General features: G+C 37.4%; 1 protein-coding gene across 2 annotated transcripts in view; it reads right to left on the bottom strand.

Moving 5' to 3' along the window:
• The window catches only part of AEBP2 (AE binding protein 2), a 68,971-nt gene extending 42,294 nt beyond the window's left edge, over positions 1 to 26,677 (bottom strand). For both annotated transcript variants that reach the window (XM_081059000.1, XM_081058999.1), the window contains exons 1-2: positions 25,794 to 26,677; positions 6,393 to 6,600 (exon numbers count right to left, since the gene is read on the bottom strand). In XM_081059000.1, coding sequence (XP_080915126.1) covers positions 6,393 to 6,600; positions 25,794 to 26,455 — 870 coding nt within the window. In that variant the 5' untranslated portion in view covers positions 26,456 to 26,677. The remainder of the gene's footprint in view (positions 1 to 6,392; positions 6,601 to 25,793) is intronic.
• Between the last annotated feature and the right edge of the window lie 742 nt (positions 26,678 to 27,419).

Raw genomic sequence — 27,419 nt, 5'->3', positions numbered from 1 at the left:
CTCAGAAAGAGAAAGACAAGTACCATATGATCTCACTTATATATGGAATCTAAAGAAAAGACTATGTGAATGAACTAATCAGAGACAGTTTTGGGGACGCAGAGAAAAAACCGAGAGTGGTTAGATGGGTGTGTGGGAGGGGGTTGGGGATAAGGGGAAAGGTGAAGGGATTTGGAAGCAGCTGGTAACCACAAGATGGCCTCAGGGTTTTTTTGAAAATTAATTTGGGGAAGGTATTCTATAATGTTGTAAAGATTTTGTTGGGTACCCGATGGACATGCGTCCTATTTGGGAGACCACCTCAGGGATACTGTGGATACCTGATCATGGCATTGTACACCAGAAGCTAAACATTAATGAATGCCAACTATAGTTTTATATATATAATGTGATGGTTCAGTGTGAGGTCGGAGGGATAGTGGATGGGGGGAGAGGGGTTCACAGTATGAGGGATATAAATGATGAACGTCTAAGTATTACCTTGTTTTGTACACCTGAAACTAATAAATAAATTAATTAATTAAAAAAAAAAAGAAACTGTGGTACATTTATACAATGGAGTATTACGCAGCCATAAAGAAAAAAAATATTACCATTTGCAACAACATGGATGGATCTAGAGAACATTATGTTAAGCGAAATATAAGTCAGAAAGAGAAAGACAAGTACCATATGATCTCACTTATATGCGGAATCTAAAAAAAAGAATAAGTGAATGAACTAATCAGAAACAGTTTTGGGGACAAAAAGGAAAAACTGAGGTTTGTTAGATGGGCGGGGGGTGGGGATAAGGGGAAAGGTGAGGGGATTAGAAAACAGTCGGTAACCACAAAATGGCCTCAGAGTTTTTGAAAAATAATTTGGGGAACGTAATCAATAATGTTGTAAAGATTTTGTAGGGTATCTGATGGACACAGGTCCCATTTGGGAGACCACCCCAGGGAAGATGTAGATGCTTGATCAATGTACTGTACACCTGAAGCTGAACAATAATGAATGCCAACTATAATTTAAAAAAAAAAATAAAAAAACAAAACAAAACAAAAACAGTCCAAAATATGACAAAAGGATCTTTCTTCAAACCTGAGTCTTTTTAGATGCACAGTATGTGGAAACATTTTTATACCCTATTTTTAGAAATTTTCTCATTGTAAAAATTAACACTGAAAACCAAACTCCATAGGAAATAAACTCAAATACTAAAGGAATCATTTGAAAATAAAATCTATCATGGTTCCTCTATACTATCTTAAAATGAATTAAGATTTAGTTACATTAATTAGAATACTGAGGCAGAGGTTCATAGTCTAGTCTCTCATGATAGACAGATTTATGTTATATTAGGTTGTGTTAAATGTAGCAGAAATAGAATAAAAGTAAATGACCTGAATTTTATCCAGCTCTTTCACACTTTGAAGCTATGTAATCTTGGAAGAATCACTTATCTATATTTCCTTTCTTATCAAATAGACAATATAAGAACACTTCTGATAATTCCAAAATACGATGAAAATGTAAGATGGTACGTTTTCTCTGAAAGACTAGTTAACATAAAAATTGTGTTTACATTAGACATTTGGAGGCCTCTTCTCAAAATAATTGTTACCAGATTATTCTGTTATTGTCAAAGAAAAAAGGAAAATACCACACAGCCATTAAAAGAGTCTTTTTGGACAACCAAAGAATCTTCAAATTTACAATAACAATGTGTAAGACGTACAGGTCTTGCAACGTCAATGTTAGAAGAGGTTTGGGCTTTCTGTTGAGAACTCCTTTAGAACTCGTTACTATCAGAACAGGTCGGTTTTACCAAGGATCTCCTCCAAAACGCCCCAAAATGAAGAAGGCTAGTACATATCTGGGAACCAAATATAGTCTCAGTCTCCTTCACGTTCATCAATTTCCCTGAATAAAAGTACCAGTGTACTTATCAGAATGTATGCATGGCCTACACCTACAATGGCTTGTGTGACAAAATAAAGATAAATGCACTTACACTTATCTGGTCACTAGCATCTCACACTCGAAGTGTGCAAATGAATCCATCAAAATTTTCTGTAATTATAAAATACACTAAGGAATATAATGCAATCTGACAGAGCCTACATACGCCTAAGGAAAATTCAGCGATTATTAGTGAAGTAAATTAAAATCAACCAAATATATTCTAAATACAGAGCTGGCAAGCAGTATAATTTATATGCCCAAAGTGGAGAGAAAGCCTAATTTTACTAAGAAATTAGATTCCAAGTGTACCAAGAGATACACCATCTAAAGGTAGGAAGAGGTTGGATGAATGATTTCATGGTTCCTTTAAGTTCTAATATTTCTCAGAAAAAACCCAGTTCATTCTTTTACAAAATGTAAACATACAAGAGAAGCAAAATCTTTTTTATATCTAATTACTTTGTCTCAAATTAATTTACTTTGTTCTTTCAAGATCTGTCTAATATAAAGTTGTAATTTTGTATCCTATTATTTTTTGCCACATTAAGTATATTTACATTTCCAATTTCCTCTGTTAAAGGATATTTAATAAACCAGAGGACAAAAATATTTAATAAAACAAATTACAAGAATAAAATATTTTTCATTTATTAAGATGACCAATTTCATGTTATGCTCAACAGATACCAGATTGGCAATCAAAATGCAAAGTGACCTACCATTGATTTCACTTCCAGGTAGCAAACTGATTTAACCCTGTGAGTCCACAAGTGTCATTTTACGTAACATAGAAGCAACTGTCCCCATAAAAGTCTTTGAATAATATCCCATCATTGGGTCGGTCCGGTGGCTCAGGCAGTTAAGAGCTCCGTGCTCCTAACTCCGAGAGCTGCTGGTTCCATTCCCACATGGGCCAGTGGACTCCCAACCACAAAGATGCCAGTTTAACTCCTCGAGTCCTGCAAGGGATGGTGGGTTCCGCCCCCTGCATCTAAGATTAAACAAGGCACCTTGAGCTGAGCTGCCACTGAGCTCCCGGATGGCTCAGTTGGTTGGAGCGCGTCCTCTCAACTACAAGGTTGCCGGTTCCACTGGACCTGAAGCTGAGCTACACCCTCCACAACTAAGACTGAATGGACAACTTGACTTGGAATAAAGTCCTGGAAGTACACACTGTTCCCCAATAAAGTCCTGTTAAAAAAATCCCATCATTATTCCCCACCCCCCAAAAAACATCTCCCTCTAGCCCTCTCTCCTCAAACATACTAAAAAACACATACAAAGGTAAACTTAAAACTACATGTATAATTCCTGCATCAAGAAACATGAACAAATTTCTTTCTAGCAATTGTTTTTCAAGTAAGAAAGAGTTAAAACAGAAAGAACAGACGACTAATGGATCTTATTGAACCACTGAAATCCTACAAGATAAGAGTTCCCCAACTACCAAAACGTAGACATATATTAAGAGGACATAATGGGGTCTGAAATTTGATTGAACAGCTCTGTCTAGTTTTTGAAAACCAGTCAGGCATAAAATGTATGGGTTCAACAACAAAATTCTATTATACTTAACAAAAAAGATTACATTTTTGTCTGTTTTTTATTTTTTAAAAAGGAGAAAGCCCTCTCATGACTCTTTTTTAAAAGGTTATATTCGTAATTTGGTATTTAAATGGTTAGTATAATTTTTATGTACAGTTAAGTATCCACCCACTTTGACATATGAAAAGGTCAAGAAAACGTAAATTACACCGTGACTTCAACTTACAAATGTAAAGTCTATGTGAGATAGTATAGCTTAAAGCGGGAAAAAGAAGTTTCTAAGTTGTTATATGATGGTTTTGTTTTTCCCAGGGTCAAGATCAGTATGGGATGAGAAAAAGAATAGGAATTAATATAGTATTTAGATCTTGCTAACTTACTACTCCAGTAAAATTGTTATCTTTCAATAATTAGAAGCATAAAGTCCTCTAGAGTTACCAACATTTTCCTAATTCCTTTCTGTTCCATTATGACACTTTAACACTTGGAGTAGTAAAAAGAAGTATCTAAAAAATAAAGTTATATCATCAAAATCAGCTGTTTTCCACTTATATGAGGTATCTAGAATAGTCAAATTTGTACAGACAAATAATAGAATAGCAGTTACCAGAGGCTGATGGAAGGGAGGAAAAGGGAGATATTAATGGGTACAAACTTCAGTATCAAATAACAAAAATGTTCTGGAGGTGAGTAGTGGTGATGGTTGCACAACAATTTAAATGTAACTAAAGCTACTGAACAACAGTTAAAATGACTGTAAGTTCCCTTCGAAGAGGCCATTTAAAAAAAAAAAAATCAGATGTTCCAACCAACAACTATTCTATTTTAAAGCATAAAACCAGATGAAGATCTCATATCTTAAATAATAGTATCAGGTTTTCAAGTTCTCATTCATACTTTCATTCTGAAGACTATAGCAATGACTAGTATGTAGAAATAATTTTCTATATTTCTCTAATATTTTATATTTTTAGGTTAGCAATTAATGTTCTTCAAAGATGAGGACTCCGTTCTGTGGTCAAAATAACATTACTCTTAAAATTAGCCTGAGAATCATATTATTTGTAATAAAGTAATTTCATGAATAAGTTTAAGAAATGACATGGGGGTGTTCAACAATATATAATTATTATAGAAATACTAAGACTTCATGCATTGCTCTGTAATATCAATAAGGTATGTGTAGTTGCAGTGATTACATGACACATTCAGTCTGTAATTCCATTTTTCTACAAACCTATACAGGGCTAAAAACATTCTCATAAGGCTATGTGCCAACTCAACGTGTAGGATGCAAGACTTAGGAATGTGAAATTCTCCCACACTGCTAAGAGAAGCTCAGAGATCTTCTACACCCCATGTTTCCCCGAAAATAAGACCTAACCAGAAAATAAGCCCTAGCATGCTTTTTCAGGATGACATCCCCTGAACATAAGCCCTTATGCGTCTTTTGGAGCAAAAAGTAATAAGACCTGGTCTTATTTTCAGAGAAACACGGTAGCTCATGATTCTATATAGCTGCTAAGTTAAGTGACTAAAAAGCATCATGCCATGGCTCGTATCACCTTAGTGATATATACCAATTGACAAAGAGCACTGGTTCACAAAAAGCAACTCTGTAATGACCAGGAAACCAACTTAGTTAAGATAGTGCACACTAAAAATCTGTTATGTGGGAGGGGAGAAAAAAGACTGTTACCAAAATTGCCTAACCCCCTAAATTTGCCTAATTTAGGCAAAAATGCCTAAATTGCATGGGTTATGCAGTGAAAGTACAATATGATGCATACAGTTCCTTAACACTCCATCTAGTATCTACCTGGACACAGTGTATATTAAATCTAGTAAGACAAATGTTTACTTATCAAGCTTGAGTAATCCAAAGACTGCTGACACATTAATTGTTACAACAGCAAATATTTCCTAAATTTCAAATGTAATACCACAAGTTAAAATGTTAGGGGTGTTTACATATGGTTGCATTTTTTTTTAAATTAACGATATAATCTAATTATCAATACAACCTTTAGAAACAGTTGCCTGCTCACTTAAACCCTGATGATTTTAACAATTTTAGTATTAGTATATCTCAACAGTGATGGCAAATAATGGGAAATAATGTGGCCTAATAAATTATCTGTACTTACAATATGACATTAATTTCTGGAAAAAACACTAAATGTGGTAACTATTCAAAACACACCTAGATAAAGTTGAAAAAATGATTAATATTATAAATAATATTTTGGCCCATTACGCTTTGACTCAATTCATTTGCCTAGCTCTTTATTCACTATTCAATAAAAATTATGTGAACTGACACAATTAAATGTGTCCAGAAAGGGTACATGTCAGTACTGACTTATAAGAACTTTTTATCTAAGATAGCTCTGGCAAGACCTGGGAAAGATGATCAATTCTCACTTGCAAATAATAGGTGTGGGTTGTCATTTAATAGGATTGTATATACTAATCCTGGTACCAAGTCTCTTCAGTTAATTGCAGCATCAGGGATAATTCAGGACCACTCTAACAATAGAAATCCTAAATAGTGCCAATTCCTATATGTCTTCAACTCAAAATATCAGAACTTTGGAATACATTGTATTCATTTATAATATTCCCACTGTAATATTTCAGAAAGTCTAATTTCTCCAAAGTAATATACCTCAGAGCAAATTAAAATCCAACACATATGTTCTATTAAATTAATTTGAATCTACCAAGTATGTGGGAAGTAAATAAAAGAAAAAAAAAAGAAAAAAAAACATTTGAAAAAAGAAAGCCTGTGTAAAAACAATCCCAAATTACTTTGAGAGAAAAAAAAAGCTTAACTAGCAATTATAAATTAATAAAACTAATGAAAACAGGAAGTAAAAAAAAGAAATTACAAAACCAACCCCTCCTCGCTGACCATCTACATGTATGGAACGGATGTGATCTGCCAGATCTGGACTAGAGTTGAAGCAAGCCTGGCACTGGTCCCAACAACAATTATAGGCAATATTTTTGCTTGAAGAAGTAGTGCTTCCTTGTCCATTCATCATTGCTGGAGTTGAACGCCCACTGGAAATTGTGCTGTCTACATCCATTATAGTACTGCTTATGCTACAAAAGAAGAAAAAAGGCTGTTATTCCTAGAAATTCACTAACATGAATATGATATTATAAATATTTAATTAAGATTACCACTTGATATTCTGCTCCATACAAAGCATACTACCCATATTTTCCTTTAGAAAACAACAATGCGTTGAAATTATTTAGTTGGCAATAAAGTGTAAATCAAGGCCAAAAAATGCTAATACTTCAAAACCAGATATGTATGGGATAATTTAAGCAGCTTTTTAGCACATATGAACTTCCCAATACTATATGCTACAGAAAACCAAACACACACACACAGAGTTCATAACCTTTCATCCCTTCCATTGTTCTAAGAAGCATGATAAAGTAATAAAGTAAGTTTCCCACTGTAAATAATTCAGAATCAAAAGATTATTTTTAGTTTTCCAAATCACTTGTTGACCCAAAATCTTTTCTTCTATCCACTTATCTGAGAATACAACTGCCATCACATTCTACTTTTTCCATCTCAAGTAAGTTGGGAAATTTTGCTGTATTTTCCCTTCTAAATAAAAAAAGCAGAAGAGAAAACACACTGGGTGCAATAAAAATTTCTGACTTTACCAAATCTGGAATAAAATATTTTTTCCTGGCCCTCAACTTTTTTTTTAAACTAATCTCTATCCATCAAGAGACTGAAAACACCAATCAATCCCTTTTACTTTTTATTTACTAAACAAAATATTACATATTGGTAATCCTTGTGTTTACCAAAAAATTACATTAGTAATGACAGTAATTTTCAATGCTCAAAATTTCACATCTTAATAAAACATTACACACTTTTGCTTCCATTTGAAAAGCAATTCATTTATTTTTTCAGTATCTTCTCAACAGAGAAATTACATGGAAGTAGCTACAATTACAGAAGGGTCAACAGTAAGAATGTTTTCAGATTAAAGCCATCAAAAACTATATAGCTACTTGCAATTCAAGTACCATTATATTATGAAAATTAAGTTATATTAAAAGGTATGCTTCTCTAACGCCAAGTTTTTATTACAGAAAATTTCAGACACAGAAAAGTATACGTAAGTCTGAATTCAACAATTAATATTTTATCCTACTGGTTATACGTAATTTGTTTTTCTCAATCATCTGCAACTTGCAAACATGACACTTCAACCACAATTATTTCAGCACATACCTTCTAAATTTTAAGCATTCATTTATACCACTACAATTTTACTTGCTGACACCTACCGATAACAAACTGAATTTTAACCAATTAAGTAAGCTTAATAATCAATGTCTAACATCAAATGCACCCACTTAAAAAAGCTAACAAAAATGGTCTTGTAGGACGCTTCAGATAAGAAAAATGGTCATTTTCCTTTAAAGGATCGTCACGTGTTTAAGTTCATCCAGCTAACTACCTTACCAGTCAATATATAGACTCTAAATTTCAACTCTAAAACTTCATTCTAAAACTTTGTAATCTCTGTAAAACTCTCAAATACAAATCAGCTCTTGAATATGAGTATTTATTCATAAATTGTTATTTTTTTGCAGAAATAAACTGTGGGTATGGTAGTTTTCCTATACTGAATCACAAATTTTTATTTAAGCCCTAGAAATTTCATGAGGCCCTTAACCATGAAATGGTTACCTATTTTCCTTATCACTTGCTTCATATATTAAAACATTTTAACTGTGAAGCTCATACTTTTGTGTAAGTCTAAAAGCAATTAAAATATTCAGTGTTAAGTAAACAACCAAATCACACTCAATTTATAAACAATCTCAGGAAAAGAGAGAAATCTCAATGACCTATTGTGGTATAAACTCCAAGGTACAGTTAAGTTTAAAACAAACTGAAATGCAGGGTAGTTAAGTTCCAATTTGCATAGGTAAGTGGAAGAGGAAGATAGATTTAGATACAGCTGTCCTCTACATGCAAAAGCTCTGTGGATGTTGGGGGGGTGGAGCACGAGACAAACTTTCACTTATATATACCTTTACATATCACTTTAACCACAAAACTGTACTGCTTTTATTTAAAAGTCCAAAATTAGTTGAAAATGAAACCAAATCAATTTCCTTTAGATTGGACAAAGTAAAACAAGGTCAAGAGACTCCCATACTTGTGATAAATCCAACTAAAATATAGTCTATCTGCCTAGTGCTTAACATACTTTTGCTTAGTAACTTTACCACTGGAGAGGAACCGTACCAGCCCAAATAGCTACGAACATTAAAGCACTGTTTAATCAGTCAGTGTGCAATACCATTCACTTAAAAAAGAGTATTTTGTGTGGACAGATTCTCATAAACAGACAACGAAATGCAGATTTAAGAGCATGAACTCTGTCTACCATTGGCAGAGCAGGTGAGGAGCAGGTGCTATGATCCGGAAGATTTGAAAAGCACTCGCACAGGCACAGCACCCCACAGAGCCTCCCACAACCAGGCAGGGCCAACGGGAGTCCTACATCACAGCCCTTCTTAGACTCCCCAACTTCTAGGAAGTGTCCAATCTTAAGCCTCTAGGCTCCCTCTTGGCTCCAGATCCATCCATATTGGAATCTGAAGGCAACAATCCTGAGTAGGGGAACACAGGAGACAAGTTACAGGTGATTTCTGAGTGTGACAGAACCCTGAGCTAGATACCGATTCATAGAAAGCAGTGTCCTTCTTTCTGTAACAGTACGATAACAAAATGATCGGAACTAAAAGGGGACATTTCACCTGATCTATAATACTGCTAGGATCATACATAAATTTTTTCACTGAGTAGTTATGTCTAATGAACATTTACTGATTCTATAAAACGTGAACAAAAGCAGCCTGGTATTTGGAAGAAAACCTAAGCCACAAAAAACACTCACACTATTCAGATAGTTTCAATAATCTAAAGCAGTGCTTCTCAAACTAATGTGTATATGAATCACCTGGGATCTTACTAATTACAGATTGATTCAGTGAGTTTGGGGTAAGACTTGAGACACTGTATTTTTAACAAGCATTTACTTCTTGATGTTGCCACTACATACATTTTAAGAAGCAAAGTCTAAAAGATCTCTTTCACTATTATCCAACTGAGACTAACCCAAAGTATCTAATGAAGTGTCTCATATTATAAAATGATGAACTAAAGCATTCGCATACAGCCACATAAACACCATGACTGCAGAAAATCCGTGAGTCTCACAAAAAAAAAAAAAAAAAAACACACTCTCTCATTATTAGAGATGTCAATGCACTATTTAGGAAAGGACATGAGATTATTTTCAACACAACATTCCCTTTTCCTCTTTTCCATGGACCATGTTAAGAAAGCTTCTGGCAGACCAGAGTGTTCTACTTTAACACCTAGAGTAACTAAATTGATTTTATGAAAATGGCTTCCTTAGAAACCAATTAAGTGCCAACTTATATACACATACAAGAACAGCCTTTTCTTTGAGAACTCAAATTACTTCTAAGAAAAATATCTGCATGGTGGACTTGACCACAGTCAACAGGGATATCAAATCAACACTGAGAAGTGAAGATGGCTTGCTAGGTGATAAGATACAGGAGCAAATACATGTATGCCATGTAATCATGACGGAGAAGGACAAGACCATGGTCCCAATGTAACAGAACGAGAAGTCTGTGGATACGGTTTCAGATTCCACATTGCAAATAACTCGTAAAATATCATTTGTCAAGTTTTGGCATATCATCAAATAGCCACAAAACTATCTAAAATGGCTATTATAATATTCCTTCCTTTCCCACTAAATGTCTGTATGAGGCCAGATTTTCTTCACATAGTTCAACCAAACCAATTCATTGCAACAGACTGAATGCAGAAGCACATGAGAAACTAACTGTGAAGCCAGACATTAAAGACATTAAATATAAAACAATGTCACGGGGCCGGCCCAGTGGCTCAGGCGGTTTGAGCTCCATGCTCCTAACTCCGAAGGCTGCCGGTTCAATTCCCACATGGGCCAGTGGGCTCTCAACCACAAGGTTGCCGTTTCAACTCCTCCAGTCCTGCAAGGGATGGTGGGCAGCGACCCCTGCAACTAGCAACGGCAACTGGACCTGGAGCTGAGCTGCGCCCTCCACAACTAAGACTGAAAGGACAACAACTTGAAGCTGAACCCTCCACAACTAAGATTGAAAGGACAACAACTTGACTTGGAAAAAAGGCCTGGAAGTACACACTGTTCCCCAATAAAGTCCTGTTCCCCTTCCCCAATAAAATATTTTTAAAAAATAAAAATAAAAAATAAAACAATGTCACTTCTGTTTGCTTTACTGGAAAAGTTATTTTGCATTAAAATACTATTTGTTACATATAACTGGTTTATTTTTAAATTAATTAGTGTTTTAAAAAGTCCTTGGTTTTAATTTCCAATCCTGTAAGTGATAAATATAACCCGCATAAACAAAAGCTCCGTGGATTCTTCAGTAACTTTTTAAACACTTTACAACTGATGTATAATTCACATTCTTCAATGTTTAAGAAAGCAAAGGGGTCCTTCAGAGCAAAATGTTTGAGAACCACTGTTCTAGACTATCTGAGCTTAACTGTCTCTCTGAAAGAGAGGAAAGAGTCTATTTTTACCTGGAACAATTTTATTTTATTCTGAGGTTAACTCATTCTGAGGTCAAATGGGTAGAACAGTCTTATCTGCAGCCTTCTTTTCAGCTATTTGTAAGAAAATTCATCTGTGTTGTGGATTTCCCTTGGCAACGTTGGGTCCTTCTCTTCTTCCCCCTGCTCTGAAATGATTTCTAGGCTACTGAAATTTCTAACTTTAAAGGAGAGTTGAGAACTGGGGACCTAAAGAGGATATGGGTGTATAATTTGAAATCAAGTATAATTTACTCTAGTAATTCCAAAAAATTAAAGTATAAGAATCTGCAATTTCTTATAAATATGACATTGATTAACAGAGTTGCAGCTCTGCACTGGTGTTTCCCAACCCTAATTTAGGTCTCCACATGTCCATTCATATAAAATTAGATCTGCAAATTGCACACCTTATGCTTTACCCAATTAAACGTCTTCCAAGAAGACTCTCAGTTAACTTGCTGCAAGCTGTACTCTCCTAGGGGAGTAACCAGGTGGCTAGTTCCAAATTAAAGGGCTTACATGAAATTATTTAAATTTTATTGCTTAAGTTTGAGGGGCTGGTCACTTTCACACTTGTAATATAAAGATAATTAAGATAGTTAAGTAATGGTGTCTTTCGAAAACAATTTCCATACTAGTAATACCCTTTTACAGCTCTCGATCACTAAGAGCTAAAGTTTATATGGAGTCTGAAAGACAAGCTCCCCATATTTTCAAGTCAAATTTTCAAGACTAAGCAGCCAAAAAGGAATAAGGAAATAAACTGAATGCTAAAACTGGCATAAACTTGTATCATCCACAAACCCTACTTCAAATTTAAATTCATCTAAAAACCTTTACTGATTTGACTTTATAAATTGTTAAAATTTTAAACTTATAAAGTAAATACTAGATCGCAAGGCTCATAATACCAGCATGGGCCAGGGAGCTGTGTCCTACACAACTAGACTGAGAAACAACAGCTTGAACCAGAGTGGGGGTGGGAAGAAGGGGTTAAAAAGAAAAAAGAAATCAGCACACCAAGAATTAAGAGCCTTAATATGCAAAAGGTTCTTACAAAAAATAAATACTAATAAAATACCATTTTAATATGTCTCATGCACTGGGGTTCCATATAAAAATCCATCTGGGAAAAAAGTTTCATCCACTACTCAAAGTCTGCAAATTGTTTTCTCAACCACTGACCTCAAAATTGTCAAACTACTATGAAATGGATAGTACTTCTACATTAAAAAGTTAGACCTGTATTTTATATACAGAATAAATGACAGAAAGAATAAAATATACCATAAACTTAAAAGAATGTAGTAGAAAAACAGGATGATCCTGGCATCTAACTACTTTCTTCAAGATCTGGAAGTTAGTGATCAAGATTCCACAAAAGAACCTCCCTAATCTCTAATGCAGGGGTGTCCAAACTGTAACACGCGGGCCAACTGTGGCCCATGATCCATTGTTAATTGGCCTGCAGCAAATTCCACAAATATATTTAGTTTACTTAAATAAACCAGGTGAGGCAATACGTACTTCACCTCGAGTGAGTGGCCCGGCTGTTTGTGTATTTTACCGCATATGGCCCTTGGTGAAAAACGTTGAAAAAAGTTTGGACACCCCTGCTCTAATGGATCAAGGCTGTTTTATTTTTGTTCTGTCAATGAAAAACAATCTTTAGGAAGTCTTCAGGTCATAGTTTGTATGTTAATTATTATAAAACAAATATTCTATGATTCTAATGTTTTAAAAATGGAACATGGTCCTCCACATGAAAAGAAGTGGAGGGCAACAAAAATTCTACTGGTCTAAGTAAGGAACATTTAACAGAGTCAGAGCAAACATTATAAACTTATGTTTACCTCTGAAATTGGTAATAAGCTTTGGACATAAGTATATTATATATAATTTTCAAACTACTTATCAAATTGTAGGTAAAAAACATTATTAACACACACAGAAGCTTCCTAATCTAATCATGTAACAATATAAGGTATTACTCGGCTAACAGGTGATGTTCCTTTCATCTATAAAAAAATTGCCACTCACTACTAGCAAGATTACTCTGTCTCTTCCACATGTATAATCAAAATTATTAAAGGTTACAATTCAAAACAGTGCAAAGCATTTAAGAGGATCCTGTATTTTTTCAAATTCTCAAATTGTATACCAGATATCATACAACTTTAAGAGTAAAACTCTGAGCTATCCATAACATTCCACTCCCATTTGTTGGAATGGACAATTATTTTGTGTCCTGCTCCTTACTCTAGGCACTGACAAAGGGATTAAAAACTAAAACTGAACCAGTTAAAAAAAAACAGGTACTTCAAGAATACTATGACCTGAAGTGGCCGGATGGTTCAGTTGGTTAGAGCACGAGCTCTCAACAAGGTTGCTGGTTCAATTCCCACATGGGATGGTGGTCTGTGCCCCCTGCAACTGAAGATTGAAAACAGCAACTGGACTTGGAGCTGAGCTGCGCCCTCCACAACTAGATTGAAGGACAACGACTTGGAGCTGATGGGCCCTGGAGAAACACACTATTTCCCAACAACAACAAAAATTTAAAAATACTATGAACTGCCTACCTGTTACATTTTATGACTTTCTATTAAGGAAAAGGGGGGATTATGTAACATAATACATCAAAATTTGTATCACAAAAGACATTCTATTTAAATCTGACTACATTCTTTATCATAACAGCTAACACCTAGTATTTGCTGTATGTCCTGCATTGTTCTCCGTGCTTGTGTCAGACCGCATTTTCCAAAGATGGCCACACCAAAGTACACCTTCCCACATCATCCTCTTCTTACAATGTGGCATCAGGAAGTGGGGGGATGGTGAGGGGGGTCTATATTACTTCCCCTTGAATCTGAGCAGGCCTGAGACTGCTGCAGAAGTGATACTGCCAGAAGTCTAAGGCTGTCCTAAAGACAATATAGCTTCAGCATGGCTCTTCTCGGACACAAGGCTTGGAAGCCCTGAACTACCACGGAAAGAAATCTGATTCTTCTTAAGCCACCGTGCTGAAGAGATCCTGTGAAAAAAGTACAGAGCCAGAGATAGATGCCGGAGCCCCAGCTCTTCTACCTTCTAGCTGTTTGGGTCTTTTCCACCCAGGCACCCACATATGTGACAGATATATGTGTGAGTTTTCTAGTGAATGCAGTCTCCAGCCCTTACTCTGCTCTCAGGTGACACCAAGTGGAGCAAGAATGATCTAACCCTGCCAAGCCCTGCCCAGATCGTAGATTTGTAAGCAAACAATTGTTTTAAACCCATTAAGTGTTGGAGTGGATTCTCATGCAGTCATAGTAACTGGAATAATGTTTGACATGTATTAACTCATTTAATGCTTACAACAACCATACAAGGTACGTACTGTTAGTATCCTCATCTTACAGATAAGAGAGACTGATAATTATGTGGCTTGCCCCAAATCACAAAGTACAAAACACTAATGCCAAACAATTTAACTGCCACAGTTATACAGGTTAAATTACTGATTTAAAAAAAACAAACTGAAATGCAGGGCCGGTCCCGTGGCTCAGGTGGTGGGAGTGCCGTGCTCCTAACACCGAGGCCGCCAGTTCAATTCCCACATGGGCCAGTGAGCTGCGCCCTCTACAGCTAAGATTGTGAACAACAGCTCTCCCTGGAGCTGGGATTCCATGAGCAGTTGGAGGCGGCGGTGTGAGCTGCGGCGGGCTGCTGTGTGCTGCCGTGGCCTACTGTGTGCCGCGACCACTGGCCAGTGGCCAGCGTGCCAGTGTGAGCGGCCAGCAACCAGCGTGAGTGGCCGAGAACTGCCATGAGCAGCTGACCGGCGACCGAATGCCTCAAGTCGGGGGGAGTGTAAAGCTCACAATACCAGCATGGGCCAGGATGCTGTAACCTACACAACTAGACTGAGAAACAACGGCTAGAATTGGAGGGGGGGAGGTAGAAGGGGAAAAAAAAAATACTGAAATGCAGTCTATTTTACATATCAAAATTACTGTCACTCAGTCTCACTGGTATGCACACACAAGTTGTTTCTTTGCTTTGTACATCTACTATTACATGTGCACAGAAGAAAGACATTTAGCATTTGCATATAATTTGACTCATCTGGGCAGATAGTTTTACAAACAAGATAAACTATTAAATTTGATTTCTACAAGTCAGCTAGCTTCATTAAAAAAATAATTCAAGGTCAGTCATAGAAAGCAACACTACCCTCAGGTAGAATGTGTCCCAAATTCAGAACTGAAACAGATCTGAGTCTAATAATGTCAATATAAAATCCAACTCCAAATATTCATTCCAGGGACAAAGGAGCAGTTACTCTAGTTTTTAGTTATCAAGAACAAAAATTAGTTATGAAACTGGTCTTAAACGAGATTAAGGAATTTAGAACACATCAGATTTCTGTAAGGCCGACTAGTTTTGCCTTTCAAACTGCTGCAGTGCTGTAGGCTTTTTGGTCTTTACGCTGAGAATTAGAAAAGAAAAACAGTAGAGACAAATGTACATTTTACATGTGCTCAAGTCAAATTTCCCCATGGTCCTGTCTATTCACCTAAGGTAGGAGGAATTCTGCTTCCTTGATCTGGTTGATCTGTACTACAAATCATCTCTAAACCTCTCATTTGGGACAAACTCCTAAACCTACCTAATGTCTTGCACACAGTAAGTGTTCATAAGTTTTTAGTAACAAATTTAAGTAGGATTTTTAAGGTAAATAATATATATGGCTTTGTCACACTGAGATAACCATAAAAATTAATTGGAGGCACACTAAAAATTATTAACCAAAACCAAGATATTATTACTCTTATTATTGCAATTACAAGCTGTGATCACTGTAATTTAAAAAGCTAAAATGGATTTTTCTAATCAAGAAAAAGATTACTCTCTATCCCCACAATTATTTCTCTAAATAAAGACAAAAGATTTTCCCAAAGACCCAGCAATACTCACTAAATTGGCCAAAGGGGACTGTCATGCAACAATGATGAAATATAACCTACGGAAAACAAGTAGGCTGCATTCTTCTATCACCAACTGTGCACTGTACATATTATTTTAAATTTGTTTCTCATCTCTAGTCTACAGCCCTTTAAGATTACCCCACCCACGTTTTTCATCGAGCTTAAGATCAGCATGCAATTATCTTCAAAAAGACTGTAATACTTGAAACATTCTACTGCAGTACAATTACACTATAAAGAGCTATCTTCTACTTTCTTAAAAAGATTTCCCGAAAAATACCTATATAAGCAAATATTGTATGCAAAAAATTTGCTATGAAGAACAATGCCCATTTTATAAAGAGGTAATCACATATTTGTTTGGTATTTTTATTAAGTTAGTGTTAAATCATAAAAATGATTTTAGCAGATGATTGCAGTGTACACATTTCTGACAAAAATGACTACAGTACCACTCAACACCTCAAAAGACATGTTAAAATGACTGCCAACATGAATTTAATTCACTAAGAAGTCTACTGCTGATTCATCCATTCTCCGTACTTTAACAAGTATTTATAAAAAATACTGGCAAAAATTGTGTAATTCAGAAATGAACTAGGAAATGTATTTATTGAAGAATACTAATACCTTTCTAAAAATCTGTGTTTTCTCTAATTGGTAACACTTCATCTTTCTAGAAACTCAAAATATAAATGAAAACCAGAGAAAGCAAATCAGAGACTTTGAAAAGTGTTAAAGAAATAAAATGCCAATAAAGACTTTATTCCTCTAAAGACTGAATAACTACAACACTTAAAAATTAACTTCTGGGCCAGCCAGTTAGCTCAGTTGGTTGGAGGCCGGTGCTCACCTTAACAACAAGGTTGCCGGTTCGATCCCCACATGGGCCACTGTGAGCTACACCCTCCACAACTAGATTGAAAACAATTACTTGACTTGGAGCTGATGGGTCCTGGAAAAACACTTAAATGAAAGTATTTTTTAAATGTTTTAAAAATTAACTTCTATATTTCATAGTCTTAAGAGAGATCTAGGCTACATAATCTATGTAGACATAAATATTACAAATGAAAATGAGGCTTCGCAATGAAATGTAAATGAATGCTTCACAAAAGAGACAGGCTGAAAATTTAAACAGCCACTTACTGAAACAATTTTAATTAAACTTCCCTGGTCAAGGTTGTTACAAGTCACACAGGCAGTATATATAGTAGCTAGTAAGACCTCATCTAGAGCCAAGGCTGCCTGCTTTCTAAAGGAGCTATGTAACCGACAAGTTATAATCTCTGTGGACCTCCTCACCTCATGTAGTTGTTGGTGAGGATGAAATAAACTGAACTTACAAACATCCTTTCAGTAAGCTCAAGAGTCTCAACAAACCTGAAAGTTTTTTCCTAAAATAATATGCAAATTAATTTTTTTGTTGGAGAACAAAATTAAGTTGGGGAAGTTTGCTTTTTTAGATTTAAATAATCACAAATTTTTTCAAATATGCTGCTGGAAAAATTGGGGGAAGACTTAAGGCACAGAATGGTTCCCCTCCTTGTTTCAAGCAGCCACATTGATGACCGTAAGAAAGAAGATGTATGTATCAGGTACATCCATATTCAATTTAATTCAACCAATTTCTGAGTTACTGAATATAGGCAGTGTAATAGGTAAACGTAGGTAGGTAAGTGCTGGAAGTATAAAAATAAATAGGACCTAATTTTAATCTTAAAAGTGTTACAGCCTGGAGATGACAGAAACAGATTATTTCAATACAACACCGTAAATATAAGTTAGAATTCTGGTAATTTTTGAACCCAGAAGAACCTATCTGAAGTTCCTTTGAGATCCTGGATACAACAAAACCATACCAGCAATATTCTCGGTTTGTCTAAAGGATAGATACAAATTATAGTGTTTAGTCAAAAAACCCCACTTTTAAGAAAAAGAATCAATCTGAAGTTCAGAGAAATGAAATGATTTGCCAAATTTCCTGCACGCCTTATCTAGTAAAGCCTGTACTACAGTACTGATTACTTACTCCCACTAGAATATTTTTTTCCACATCTGTTATGAGAAATGGGAGGACAAATGACTATGAATTCAATATCGCCCTAGGCCCTTTTACATAATCCATCTCATTTAATCATAACACTAAGATATTTCTATTTTACAGGTAATCAAACAACTTCTGAGACCTTAAATTAAAATAATCCAAATCCTTCTAACTTTAAAGTTCACACTCTTTCACTACCCAATGTTCCTTCAGTTATTTTAGTAATAGATGTGTGTGTGGGGGGGGGGGTGGAAGAGGTAAACTACTGTTCCAATTAAAACCTCAAAAAATAAAACTTCCACCCAGAAATAGTAACATAATATTTGTGTTAGAGACAACTCAGGAAATTAGTTTCTCTTTCTTTTGATTCAGTTTCCCAAGCGTGACTTTTCCCCCAATTTCCCCCCTAGCTCAAGTATCTTTAATTCACACCTGTACTAACTATTCCTCTTACCTTTTTTTTTTTTAAAGTGTGTTCTTCCAGGACCCAGCAGCTCCAAGTCAAGTAGTTGTTTTAATTTACAAAGTTGTGGAGGGCGCAGCTCACAGTGGCCCATGCAGGGCCCCGCGATCTAACCAACTGAGCTAACCAGCCGTCTCCTCCTCTTACCTCTTAATTGGACTCCCAACTCCCAAACCTTCCTTCTCTACCTTTGCCACATAATTAATTTTCTTGTAAACATGAGTTTCATCATTCATCCCAAACATATTTAAGAATACCTAAAATAAGGGTCAAGCACTGTGCCAGGTGCTGTGGATAGAGCAATGATAAAAACAAGACACGGTTCCTACTCTCAGGGAGCACACATTCCAACAGGATAAACAGACAATAAACAATTACTCAAATTGTGATCAGGGCAATGAAGAACTTGGGAGTGCTATGCTAGCAATGTGTCTAACAAAGAATCAGGGATGGTTTGTCAGAGAAAATGTTCAAGGTAAGACCTGAATGTGAGTAAGTTACAAAGACAAAAACTGGGGAAAGACAAAAGAATCTGACTCACAAACCTATATTGAGAAAGATGTGTATACATGTTGGCGTGAAAAGTCCCACTTTAGCCATTAATTCTTACTTCCCAGTTCCAACCAATGTGGATCCTCTGACGTAGGCAGGAAGTCTCCTGAATATGCTAGGCTCTTTTCTTCATGTTTCATTGAAGCTTTCTAGAGTAAGCATAAAATCCAGTCGTTCCCCACTCCCACCAAAACTTTAGTAATTAATTACAATACTCTCAAATTTTAATTTTGTGTCACAATTTACAGAAAAACTAGAAAATAATGGAATCATCTTTTTAAAAACTAAGTATCTGGAGAGATACCATCATATTTCCTTCTTATCACTGAACAAGGCACAATGATAACCATCAGTAAATGCTCAAAAATTGATTTTTTAAACATTCAAACACCTATCTGATCTTCTATTCATGCCCAAAATTGTCCATTTAGTTTTAAGGTCTACATAACTATTGTTTTCACAAATGCAAACTATTAGCCATAATAATGAATTCAACATATGGTTAGATCACTGCAAATCCATTACCATTACTAGAAAACATACCTCAAAGCTTTTTACTAATAGAACAGTGCCTTCACTTACATAATTAAAAACTAAAAATAAAAGGTACTATGAGGCTTTTTAGGTCAACCACAGAATACATGTTAATGAAAATTGATTAAAATTTAGATTTCGTAATGAAATATTTTGATCTAGCCTATTCTTTCGCAAGTTTCTGCAGCACTCATTCAGATACTTGTCACACATTTAATAGCTGGTACTGTACTTTTTTGGCATTTAAGATCTTTTACTGCTTCATAACAACAGATCATTACCAGCTATTATCAGTTCATTTGTGCAGTCTGTCTCACCCACCCTTTAAGTCAGAGGCTATGTTTTATTCACTGCTATATACTCAGCACCTAGATTAGTACCTGCACATAATGGAGGTTCTATGTACACCTGTGAAATAAATACCTATCATATAGTAAAGGCTTAATAAACTGTGTGCCAAATACTCTACATGTAATCCCCACAACAATCTTACAGGAAAAAAACTATTACTGTCCACTCCTTTATTACTGTCCACTCCTTTCACAGATGAGAAACCTGAAAGAGTAGTAAAATGCTAAACAACTTCAATAACTGTCCCATGGTCACCCAGCTTACAAGAGCCAGAATTCAAATTGAAACATTCTGACTCATATTACACTCTTAACCACCTCACTGTCTATACTTTCTCCCTCCTTAACTTCAAAATTTCCATTTAACTTTGGTAAAATGTTAAGCATTTTTATACAGCTCCTAAACAATGGTTTAAAAAAATACCCTCTGGGGACTACCCACTTCAGATTTCCATATCCATACGCATTTTTTAAAATATGGCTTTTACAGAAATTTAGTTTCAGAGTTATCCAATCTTTTAACAAATATTATGCACCTCTGAATCTCCTCTAATTTGGTACTTCTTGACTTAGACCAAACTCTTTTGAAAATGTCACAAAAGTTGTTGACATCTTCTCAGAGACATGCCCCCATAAATTTTGCATACAATCTCGACTTATTTGAGTGCACTCCCAGAGAAAAGCTGGCCTTAAACTCACCAATACCAACTATAAAGGCACCAATTACCGGTCCTCATTCAGTCTCCTTTTTTATATAAATTCTACTGTTGGTATTTCATCTTAATTCTAATAATTGAATACCCACCATATTCAAGGTATTGTGTTAACTACCACAAAGTTCTAAACAAGATAAACTGTCCCTGCTCTCAAAAACATACCATTCTACAACAAAAGGGACGAAGCAAGCATTCAAATAACATGGGTTCCTCAGAATAGTTCACAGGAGTAGTTAGAAATTCACCCTTCGTGGTAAATCCTAACCCTGTTTTGCAGTTCAGGAAATAAGGTTCAACGATAATCTTAAAATCATTAAGCAGAAAGACTAAGATTTGAATTGTGCCCCTTAACTCCAGATTACTGCAATATTCCACACCCCTGCACACATATAGAGTAGCGCCATAAAAGGGGAGGAAAAAAATATAGAATACAAATATGGGAATTAGTTTTAAAAAGACGAGGAAAGGATTCGTTGTGGTATTTTGATGGGTTTTGAAAGACTGTCTTGGTGAACAAAAATCTGAAACAATTATTGTGTATCAGAATATAATTTAAAAAAACAAAAAAAAATCTGCTAAAGAAGATGTATGAAGAAACTATGAGCAGGTATATGCAGGTCATAAAAAGGCATTGTGGTTTATTCGCTGCTCTCTCAGATCACTTGCTCTGGGGAAAATGAGCTACTACTTCATGAGGATACAAAAACAGCCTTATGGAGATACTGACTTGGTGAGTTAACTGAAACCTCCTGCCAAAAGCTACGTAAGTGAGGCATCTTGGAAAAGTATTTCTAGCCCGTCAAGCCTTTAGCTGACTGCAGTGCGGGCCAATGTTTTCACTGCAACCTCATGAGACCCTAAGCCAGAACTACCCAGCTTAGAGAATTCTCCATTCTTGACTCTAAGAAACCACATGTTAACAAATGTTTAATTTGCAAATTTTAGGAAAATGTGTTACACAACAATAAATAATACAATAAGCAAGGTGTGAATCTCTTAACTTTGTTTACATTAGAGTTAATGAAGTTTTATACTAAGAGTTATGGCAAAAGCTGTACCTTGGAATTAAGTCTCACAGCAATACACAAAATGAAGTGGGTGGGAAGCATTTTGTCTTTCCATGTCCCACAACAGCTAGTAAAGAGTCCTGCACATAGTAAATACCTGTGTTTGGCAGCAAACTAGCTTATATACAGGATTCCCTGACCCAACAAAATAACCTTAATGGTTTTTAAAAGTAAATTGACCCCTTAGAATCTCTCCATATGAATTCAATCCTAAAATCTGTAGTTTTTTGTCACCATACTTTCCTTAACTGAGTGTTACAAATGTTATCAATGAAAACAGGCCTATTTGAAGCACTTCCCTAAATTTAATCAAAATGAAAGGGTAGCTAAAAGAGAAATGAATTCCGGAGAGACTATGGACAGCTGGCTGTTTCAGAGTTGAAAGGGATAAATAGTAAAAAGGAGTTTCACCATGAAGTATGAACAAAGTATTACTTTATACAAAATATTTTATTGCCTCAAGCATACAGATCCTTAATAAATATTGACAATAATCTCAATATGCAGCCTTCTAGTATTAATCTGATTTAAGAATTTAATTTAGCCTCTATATTAGAAAAAAGATCTTCCTAATCGTTCTACTGGGAAATTGGACAATATAAGCCTGTTTTCCCAGTGTCAAAGCAATCTTAATTGCACCTCAAAGATGGCAACCCAAAAGGTTGGAAGTCCAAATTTTGACTTAAAAAATGGTTAAGGGCCTCTGGCCTTTGCTGATCATTTAAAATAAGTTTCACACTATATGCCCTGCCCTACCACCCCATCCTTACACATGCACTTTTCACTTGACATGTGGATTTATCCAGAAAGGCTGCTAAAAGTGGCTGAAAAGAGGTCTTCGTGTTTTTCAACATAAGCCATGACTTATATTCCAGTTGGGGGAAAAAAACAACATAGTATAAAAAAAGAGACAAATAACCACAAAACAGAAGTTGTTACTATCAATTCACTTATATAGATTAGAAGCTAAGAGTACTTTCGCATAAGTATAATCTGATTCAATAGCTAGAACTAATTTGCAAACTAAACATTTTAAAGGCTAAATTTTAGATTCTACCAGGTAAAGTTGTATTTAACTTAGCCTCTGAAATTAACTTAAGAGGTGGTAACTTTTTTAAATACTTAGGCTCCGATTCAAAGTAAAACTAGTTTTCAGTGGTCTTGCACAGCTAAATACTCCCCCCAAAGAAAACTTCATTATCTCTTTAACCGAAATAAAAGCAAATTACCTATGAACTTAAAGGTTTTCTAACTTGACCAAAATAAACACACTAATACACACTTAATGCTAATTTTAAATAACTCTCCTGGGGAAAATTATCAGTGTTTCTGCACCAAGTGTCATTTAATCATTTTATAGTCACTTTTCACCACACTTCCAATACATGACTGTAAAGTGACACCTTGGATCACAAGCTTAAGATCTAAGTCTTTATATTTAATTCTTTCTTAAAAAGAAGCTCTTACAGTTAAAAATATTTAAGATATTTCAGCAAATTCTAAAGTATGTTAAACTCAAAGATGCGGTCTAATTTCAGTGACAGAAAAACTGAATGGACATTCTAATAGAAACAGTAAATTCTAATGATATAAAAAAAAAAAATCACTGACATGGGAATGTCAAGTTTTTTTAAAAGCACTTTAAAACCACAATATCCTTTCATCAGCTACAAACATAAAGACTTCGTATAGTGAAATCAATCTATAAAATCCACATAGATAGATGTAATCTGCAGGACAGTTTATAAGAATTATGAATCCTTTCCAAATTTAAAATAAGTCTTAAAAAAACTCAGAGGCAAGTTCAGAATTAAGACTACAAAGACCATAACCAGTTTAACTAGCAATGTAAGGTTTTTTTTAATACAAATGATAAATCTTTTACCCTGAAATGGTAAAATAACTACAATATTTTGAAAAGCAAGAATGTTTCATTATCAAGTTTTAACCTTATTTGGACTTATGGCACCAACACCTTACTCCTTACTCTGAAATATGATATGAAAATTAGATAATCAAGTGAATACCTAATACATATGAAATAAAGCCAAAACTCTACTACCCGAAATATTACCTGACCAATAATTCATTGTCCCCTAAAAGGATTCAGTAGACAGATAGAAACCCAAAACACAGGGAAAAAAATGACACATACAGCTTGTTATTTAAGGTGAATTATTCTAACTCTTGCAAAGTGGAAATAGCAGGGGACTTAAGAACCTTTGTTCAGACCCAGCTCCACCTTTACCATTCTAGACTTACTGCATTTAGTTGAGACACTCAATGTGCTTCTTCATCTGTTAAATGAAAGTCAAAATAATGCCTATCGTGCATCACAGTTGTGAGACATTAAAACGACTGCCACACTTAAATTGTGCAGTGTTAGGCGAGCGTGTGCACATGTGTGTGTACCAAGTAAATGGAAGAACTGTGGTAGATGCTGGCTGTATAAATTAATGTCAACTTTCAAATATCTACGAGTACCACTGCAGGAGGATATAATAAAATGATAATTAACACATGCTTCACTGAGCAGTTCACATCAGTTTTTTATTTTCTTGAAAACATTCTCTTTCCTGCCATGCCTATGTAGTGCAGTGCAATTTTTCTAAGGTTAGTACAGCCTACCCCATCCCAGATGTTTTCTTAACTAGGTATTAAGTAAGCGTCAGGTTCTAATGCTTTATTTTCAAAATATTTAGGGTCCTGTAGTCCTCATTACATTCAATATAAACCAAAATATTCATTTCTATCAGTTAATCGAGAATGCCTAGAACTTCATACTTAAAACTTTTAAATTCAAGTCAATATCGATTTTTAAAATTTCTACTGCTCATCAAAACAGCAAATGGTTGGAATAAATGCTACTATACTTTAGAGGCAGTTTTCTGTTTAAAAAATGCATTAAAAGCCCATTAGTTAAAATACAAAGTTTTCTAAAGAGATCAAAAGTAATGATAGTTAACAGTTGAGATACGCTACTGCAACAAATTTTACTGTCTCCAAAAAAAGTCTGTCTCCACGCTATTTCTAACGAGCTTTAGAAAAATGCTAATTTCTTCAGAGATTTCTCCAATACATGACTTTAAACATTATCATCTAAAACCATGGCTCTCACGTTAAAGCATTAGTATAGAAAGACATTCAGTCGAATACTAGTATGTTGTACCTGGAAGACCGTATTTTCATCCGATTCCAACTCTCTTTGATCCCGCAAATTCATTTTAAAAGACATCGATTCATTTTTCTTTTCTACAAAGACGTATTCGTTTTAAACTTTCTCCCCAGATTTCGTCACAACACAAATGGAAGTTATTAAAATCACTTTGGCGATCATATGAATGACTACAACATACGGAATTTTGGAAGTGCTGACTAAATATATGTAAAAAAAAAAATAGTCTCTTCTTTTTCAAGCAGAGAGGCAGGCGTAATAGTTGGGGGGCATCTCCTTCGTGAAAAGGAAGTTCTGCTAAATCCAGGCGAAACCAGCCATGTTGGGAAACACTTGTCAACTCGAGTTCTGACAAGTGTCCGCGACCACGGCTGAAGCCAACCTTACGTACCGAGGTGTGTACATCAAGGAAGGGCCTCTTTCGCTCCGCCGGAGCATCTAGGCCTACTTCGGGGTTGTTTCCGAGTTAAGAACCCTCTTTAGGTTTGCAAGGACTGCAGAGCCCCGGGGGAAGAGGGCGGGGAAAGGAGAGTTGGGGGGAAACGGCTGGAGAGTTTGCAGCCGCTCTCCGCAGCGAGAGGGGCGCGGCGGCCGGGAGAGGTTTCCGAGTTGAGCCTGGGGGAGGGGCTGGGGATTCGGGGAGCAGGGGAAATCTCAGCCAAAAGTCCCCTCGGCCCAGGAGCGCCAGGGAAGGAAAAGCAGGGGGATCGCTTTAGTGCACTGACCTGTCCTCCGAGTCCATGCGGCTCAGGGGTTCCCCATCCGACGACATCTCCAAGCTACCTCGCCGGCCCCCGGAGGTCGCGCTGCTTCCGCCGCCCCCGGTCCCGTAGCCCTCGTCGCCGCCGCTGGAGACGACGCTGCTGCTACTGCTGCTGCCCCTGCCGCCGCCCTGGCTGCCCCGCGGTCCCTTGGGCTCTTCCAGGCCCTCCTTGCCGTCCCCATCCCCGCTACTGCTGCTGGCGGCGCCGGGGCTCAGCGAGCGCGTCTCGTCGCTGCTGCTCCCGCCGCTGCTGCCCACCAGGCTCTCGGCGCTACTCTCCTCCTCGCCACCGCCGCTGCTGCTGCTCTCATCCTCCTCCTCCTCCTCCTCCTCTTCCTCCTCATCCTCCCCGGCCTGACTGGCGCTCTCGGGGCTCGGCTCCGACATCGTCTCCGCCTCACCGCCCCCCACTCCGCCGCCGCCTCCACCGCCCCCACCGCCGCCGTTCAGCAGCAACGCCGCCACCGCCTCGGCCTCAGCCTCTTCTTCCTCCTCCTCCTCCTCTTCCTCCTCCTCGGGGGGCTCAGCCTGGCCCCGAGCCGCCGGGCCGGGGCTGCCGGAGGGCAGAGGGCTCAGGCGGGAGAGCTCCTCCAGGTCGGCCATGTCGGTGATAGCGGCGGCCATGGCGGCGCCTGCTCCTCCTCCTCCTCCCCGCCGCCGCCGCCTCCCCCTCTCGACTCTCGCTCACTCGCCCCCTCCCAAACGCCCAAAACTCCGCCGACGCCGCTGCAGAGCAAGAGGAGGGTCGGCGAGCTGCGTCAGCCTGCACACGCGCTACGGAGCCCGCGCGGGGACAGGCGCGCGACTGCGCGCACTCACGCGGAGACGGCTGCGCGCTTGCGCGGCGGCGCTGGGTGGCACCTCCCCCGGCATCGGGTTCGGCGCCCGCGCCCCCGCCGCACGGGGCCCGCCTCCCCCCCCGGGGCCCGCCCCCCCCCGGGGCCCGCCCCCCCCCACGGGGCCCGCCCCCCCCCCACGGGGCCCGCCCCCCCCCACGGGGCCCGCCCCCCCCACGGGGCCCCCCCCGCCGAGTGCTCGGAGTTTCCTCCGGGCCTTCCCACGCCGTCCCCCGCCTGGCAGAGGGCGTGACACGCCAAAAGAAAACCTGAGTGCTAGCGGGGGATTTTAACAGCCCTCCGAGTTCTCACGATAAAGTCATTCATTCCGGGGTGTTTGGGGAGTGTCCCTTGGGTCCAGGCACGGAGCCAGGAATCTAACAAGTCCTTAGTTTTCGGAGCGCTTGCAATCTACGAGGAGAGGCGATTAAAATGAATAAAAATTAATGCAATGCAAGGTACTAACTCTAGATGCGCAACACAGAGCCACAGGTTTTACTCTAAACCTCTGTTTGAAAACCTCGAGGAATGGTGAAATCACAGTCTCAGAGCAAGCACATCTTTCATGTTCAAGATCTTCCAACTGTTTGGCTCATGAGCCCTCTAAAATTTGTACATCCTTACGCAGTTTAAAGTGGTATATACATTTTTTCCAGCTTGTTATACATGTTTTATAACTCACACTTTTTAAAACGTAGCCGATAAATTCTAAACTACCATAGGGATTTATTACCCACGAATATCCACTTTTT

Source organism: Rhinolophus hipposideros (assembly GCF_964194185.1).
Source record: "Rhinolophus hipposideros genome assembly, chromosome: 9".
Classification (NCBI taxonomy): Eukaryota; Metazoa; Chordata; class Mammalia; order Chiroptera; family Rhinolophidae; genus Rhinolophus; species Rhinolophus hipposideros.
This window is presented reverse-complemented; position numbering and strand designations above follow the sequence as displayed.